The 6,383-nt window shown below is 40.7% G+C and overlaps 1 protein-coding gene across 1 annotated transcript in view; it reads left to right on the forward strand.

The window, feature by feature from the left end:
• LOC143024270 (methyltransferase-like protein 27) overlaps window positions 1-6,383 on the forward strand; it is a 31,381-nt gene continuing 24,998 nt past the window's right edge. The window contains exons 1-2 of the mRNA XM_076183058.1: window positions 1-111; window positions 4,082-4,229. Coding sequence (XP_076039173.1) covers window positions 4,092-4,229 — 138 coding nt within the window. The 5' untranslated portion in view covers window positions 1-111; window positions 4,082-4,091. The remainder of the gene's footprint in view (window positions 112-4,081; window positions 4,230-6,383) is intronic.

Here is a 6,383-nt window from a genome sequence, read left to right on the forward strand (position 1 = left end):
AGCCCGCCAGTCACTGTGTGGCATTCTCCCAATACACACCTCGGTGGGAAGCTCTTAGAAGACTATATCTCTCTATTCACCAGTTTGATTTCTGTCTTTGGTGTTCAAAAGGTTTGTTTAAATAGTGTTTTTTTTTATTATTATTATTTTTTTTATATATTTTTTTCTATAGAATCCTTGTCCATAAAGGAGGGAGATTGTAGGGATGGTACACAATTTTTTTTCTTCTAAATTGATAGAATTGATAATATTATCAGTGTTGTACTCCCAAAGGGATTCAATGCTAAAGTGGATTAAGGGCACTTAGTTCACGAAACGTGCGTTTGAAGGTCTGAAACGTGCGTTGGAAGGTTTAGAATAAACAGAAAAGACAGAAGCAAGGTGCTCATTAATTATTCAGAGAAATACGGAATAAATATAATTAACACATTCTTCCAAAGCGCGTAGGTCCTAAACTTAGAGAGGCCCAAATGGACCAGCAAAGAACGATATAGATTTTGTATTAGAGGATGAGAGAAACAGCACTAGCTGTTTTATATGAAATCAATATATATAATGACAACGGAATGATATGTTGCATAGTTAAATTCAGGTTCTTGGAAGAGTTATATTTGTCTTTAAGAAGAAAATAAGCAAGAAGATAAGACAACAAGAAAGAAGAGCAGACGGAAGTTGAAAGCCAATCTACTCAATCGAGTGTGGATAGAAGAGACCTTTTCCATTGTCTCTTTAGTCTTTGGCCTTCATTTCCCTATAATATGGAGATATGACACTTCCCCAAGTAACTACATTTGAAACGTTCCAACAACTAAGCCTTTTCAAGTTTTCAGAGAAAACATATCTTCGTCTATCCAGGAAACTTGAACACCACAGCCTCACTCCTTCGATCCTAAATCCGTTAAATCCATGTTGGCCGTTACATCACAGACACCTTGGTGCATATGAACACAATTATTTGTCCCGGACTTGCAAACGTATCATTTCCGCCGAAATTATGTACTTAGAAAAGGTGTGTGATAGCCTAACGATACTAAATTCAAGGCAAACCCTTTCTTCTAGTCTTCTATGGAACTCAACCCATTTTCATGTCCCATTTCGAATCTCACTGAACAATTTTACATGTCCAAGTAAGGACATCAATGTCCTTCCCACACACTCAGTTGGAAGAAGTCATCCAAGGAGGTCCTAAACGTTCTTATCTTAATCTTAGCTATCGATGATATAATAATATACCACCAGTCTGGACGTCGATGACGTAAGCCAAGTGTGGGCAACTATTTTTTTTTTCTTTCGGTACGCGAAACCCAGAGCTCACCTTAAAACAAATAACTAATGAATTTTCAACTTCTTTTGCATGACCATTGGTAACCGTATGATGCTCTGGACGGCGGGCTGGGGCCATAGGAAGTGAAGGGAGGGGACCCATACTTGTATGTAGGTATACAATACTCTGTTGGCTAACGAGAAAATTGTGTATTTGGCTGATTTGGCTGATAATTTGAGTATTTGGCTAATTTGGCTAATTTGGCTGATTATTTGAGTATTTGGCTGATTTGGCTGATTTGACTGACTTGGCTGATTTGGCTGATTTGGCTGATTTGACTGATTATTTGAGTATTTGGCTGATTTGGCTGATTTGGCACACGCACTTAAAAAGGTTGCCCACCTCTGAATTACAGTAAGCTCTTCTGTGTCTCAATACCTCGCGCCCACATCACCCCCAATGGGCTGTCAAATATGGAACTTATAGTCTTACCTCAAAATTGGTCAACATATATTTCTTCAGGCATCGTTGTAGCAGATACGCTTTCTGTATATACAGACACCACTCTCCTTCCAGTTGTTGAAAAAACTCTGTCCTTAGATCTGATTCCTGATCTCCAACTCCATTAGATACCTCATGTAAAACACTTAAAAAAAGTCATTTTTTTCGACTTCATCACCACTTTAATTTGCTGACCTACACGAATGATTAAGCCAAACACTAAAACTAATTAAAAAACATAAAAATGAGATTAAATGACGTTTCACATTTTACTGGGAAATGTATGATGAAAATAAGAACATCGTAACAGACTCCTTGCCTGTGATCCTGGAACGCAAAGTTTACAATCATTGTATAATCACAGCTATGACTTACGAATACAGAACTCGGAAATTGTCCATAATGATGGAAGCTTAGTCATAAAGTACAAAAGGCGTAACGGAGAAGTCTGTGAATTACTGTATACTACAAAGATAAAATATTTTGACAGCAGATCTCTCAGTCATGAAAAGGTCGTATTAGAAAAAAAAAATAATAATACAGGCGTTACAATACATGTCCAAGGTGTTTATCAAACTAAAATATAAAAGTTTGAATTGTACCACATGTTGGCTTCGTGGAAAGATTATTCAATTCATGGACTACTCAGGTGGCTAAGTTATTCTAAATCCTTGGTTGGAGTAATATTGAAAGACAGGAAGAGAGCAAAATAGGAAAGAGAGGAGATTGGAATAAAACATGACCTAGATTTGATAAAGAAGCGAAAGTGGAATTTAGAAGGACAAGTTGCTAAATGAGAGGATGTCTGATAGAGTGTGTTGTTGATCTGGTGTAACGAGATGGAAGGGGGAAGAATCTGACCAAAGTCACAATCCACTCACGTTCGAAATGGGAAGTGAAAAACCCCTGGTAGGGCTAACGCTGTTAATTCCACCATGCCTACGATGAGTCGCCTCCCCGTCTGGCCAGGGCTGTCGGGAACCAACGCGACGATGCCCGTAGCGTGTCCCGGGAATCGAATTCACGACCACCTCCTCATGAGTTCGACACGGTGTCCATTGGTCTACCGCTCGGCACGAAGAGGGAGACGAGAATGAAAATGGGGAGACGAGATAGTTTAGGTTTGTGTTGTGGCAGAGTTTAACACTGTCATGCAACTCCTGAATGGTGCTGGGCAGACCCTTCCAGAGGGGGGTGCTGCCGGTGCACCGCACCAGGACCCATAAGAGTCTAGGGGCCCATGAATATCAAAATTGAAAATTGAAATGGGCAATCATGCATGAATTTTTATTGTTGCTTTGAAGCTGATAGGGATTTCCATGTGCCAAATATTTTAGCGACAGCCAACATACACGATTTCTTATCTGTGACAAGCAACATCAGACCCCACCCCCCCACCCCCCACCCCACCCCTCAGGGGTCCTACACTAGCCGTGGCCAGACCAGTCTCGCACCAACACATTTTGTTCCTCTCGGGGTCTCTCCCAGCACTGCTGGGAGAAACCTTTGTTCAACAGTGAACATCAAACTGTGATAACTGACCTCAGAGACGCAGTAGTTTCTTGGGGGTCAAAAGCAAATCTGATTACTCGTCAATGACGAAAGATGATAAACAGAACTGGTCAATGTACGGTACTCACTAGTCTTCAAGAGCTAAACGCCTAAATCCATATCTGTCTGACTGGAACAGTTTAGTAGATATTGAGTCAAATTTTATCTATCTATTTACTTATATTTCTTCTGAGCTTTAAGTACATAAGTTCTAGTCTCATCAGCAGACTTACTGGGGGCGCATTCAACTTATCTTTGTCTAATGATCTTACATTTATTTTTATTCAACACACATCGCCAAATATATAAGTATAAAACCACCTCCAGTGTATTCATAATATAGACCTTTACCAGTTCTAAAAACGAAAGAACAAAAATGACAGATCTGCCGGTCAAGACTGTTAGTCTCGCCTTTCGTGTATGTTCTTGTCGACATCGGCCTTTCAAAGCGAATCGTGTTAATTTATTTCAAAGCTCTATTTCCCTCCATTATCATCTCTATGTAAAACATACGCATATTTATGGTAACATTACCTTTCTCTCCATGAATACTTCTGTTATTCCTTCCTCATGATCTTGAAATATATATATGAATAAGAAAATCCTGGCCAGAGTGTATTGTTTATTCAATTTTGTCGAACGAAAATATTACATCTAACTTACTTTTGAATGAAACAAGACATAATATTTCTGAAATCATATATAGCTTCCCTGTATCTTATACGAACTTCATCTACATTGTTCTTTATTATCCTTTCACTTCAGATCTACAAAAATGGTGATAATAGGATTCGAAGGAGTGAAAATGGACGATGCGTCTGCCTACAAGGCGAACTATAAGTGTCATGAACCTGGCATTTCGCCCTCCAAGATGGCGTCCAACTACAGCGAGTGGGCCCAGGAATATGACAAGGTATGTTAAAACTTTTGAGCTAATATACAGGACACACTCCAGATATCATTCGGGACTTTCGCTGCACGATAGACAATGGGCTCAAAGAAACAGCACGATACATTGTGACACAAAGCACGAAGGAATCTGAATGAATGCTGGAGCTACGATGCGCGTTTGTTATCTCTGTCGTTATGGTGTCGTTGAGTAAACAAGATTATTGTAATTTTTGTGCCTTGCCTTTGCTGATGTCATTTAAGCATGAGAAATATTTTACATTGAATATCAACCAATAGTAAGAATGTATATGAAAACTATGAAGAAATATAATGTTGTGGCACGTTTTGATCGGTGGACATAGAATACTGTGACGAAACATTTATGACATATCATTTTCCTATACATGTGAGAAAGCTATAGGAAAAGGTAAGAATGTATTTTGGGCTTTTATGGATCTGGAAAAGGCTTATGACAGGGTAGACAGGAAGGCACTGTGGGAGGTATTGCAGATATATGGGATAGGAGGAAAGCTGTTAAGAGCAGTCAAGAGTTTTTACGAGAGCAGTAGAGCTTGTGTTAGGATTAGAAATGGAGAGAGTGAGTGGTTTGAGGTAAAGGTGGGACTTCGTCAGGGATGTGTTAGGTCGCCGTGGCTGTTCAATTTATACATGACTGGGGTGGTGCGAGAGGTAAATGCAAGGGTAGTGGGTCGGGGATTGGAGATGGCTAAAGAAAATGGAGAAAAGTGGGAGATAAGCCAGTTGTTGTTTGTTGACGACACTGCACTTGTGGCACGATCAGAGGAGGGATTGAGGAAGTTAGTGACAGAGTTTGGGAAGGTGTGCGAAAGAAAGTTGAAGATAAATGTGGGTAAAAGTAAGATGATGAGATGTACAAGGTGAGAAAGTGGCAACAGATTGGAAGTGAGTATTAAGGGAGAGAGACTGGAGGAAGTGGATAGTTTTAGATACTAGGATGCGAATGTGTCAGGAAAGGGTGGAGTGGAGGTGGAGGTAGAATGTAGATTGAGAGAAGCGAGTAAATGTTTTGGTAGGTTAAAATATGTAATGAGATATAGTCATTTCGGAATGGATGCTAAGAGGAGATTATATGAAGGAGTGATTGTGCCAACAGAACTGTATGGGGCAGAAACATGGAGCATAAGAGAGGAAGAGAGGAGGATTTTGAATGTGTTTGAGATGAGGTACCTGAGAAGTATGATAGGGGTTATTATGCTGGATAGAGTGAGAAATGAGGAGGTGAGGAGGAGAACAGGGGTGGAAAGGGAGTTGGGAGATACGGTGGATGAAAGAGTATTAGGATGGTTTGGACACATGGAAAGAATGAGTGAAGAAAGACTAGTAAAAGAGGTATGGAAGACAGAGGTGGAAGGAGTAAACATAAGGGGGCGACCTAGGATGAGATGAATGGATGGGGTAAAGGGGCATTGGGAAAGAGGGGAATGTCTGTTGAGGAAGGACGGGAGAGGACAAAAGATAGGGGTAAATGGAGAATGGTTGTGTATGGATGATGCTGTGATGCATGAGGGGGAGTGGGTGTGGGGTGGGGGAGTGAAGGAGTATGTATGAGAAATAAATTGACGCAGCCCGAAGGGATTTCTTCCCCTCTTCTTCTTTTCTGCATGAGGGGACGGAGAGGGGGGTCGCCAATTTAATGAAGCGGCCTTGCTGTGGATGTGCTGTGTCTTGTGGCACTGCTTCTGACTGAGGGTAGTGGACAAGATGCAGGGATGACCCGTCATCCAGGAGGTGCCGAGATAAGAGGGAAGGAGGAGGGTAGAGGGGAGTGGAGTATGAATGGGATGGAATGGGTGGGAGTGGTTTCTATGCCTCTGTTTTTTTTGGCTACCTTCCTTGTAAGGGGAAAAAGCTTTTGGTATATGTATATGTATGTATATATGTTTTTTTCTAAAATGAATTTATGTACTATAACGAAGCGTGTTTCATGTACGTTTTCGTCTTTTGTTCGGATGTTGATGTTATTCTTTATTCCTTATTGCATCATGGCAGTATTGAACCCATCATAGGGCCATTGCAATGAGATTGTTATTGTTATCACTGTGGTAAGAGGGTGTGTCATTGAAACTCCAGGGGGACATTTCCACAACTGTATTCTGAGAGACAACACGCAGTGACTTGTGGTGTGTTTGGAAGG

This window comes from Oratosquilla oratoria, chromosome 4 (genome assembly GCF_046742065.1).
Source record: "Oratosquilla oratoria isolate Oo_2021 chromosome 4, ASM4674206v1, whole genome shotgun sequence".
Taxonomy (NCBI): domain Eukaryota; kingdom Metazoa; phylum Arthropoda; class Malacostraca; order Stomatopoda; family Squillidae; genus Oratosquilla; species Oratosquilla oratoria.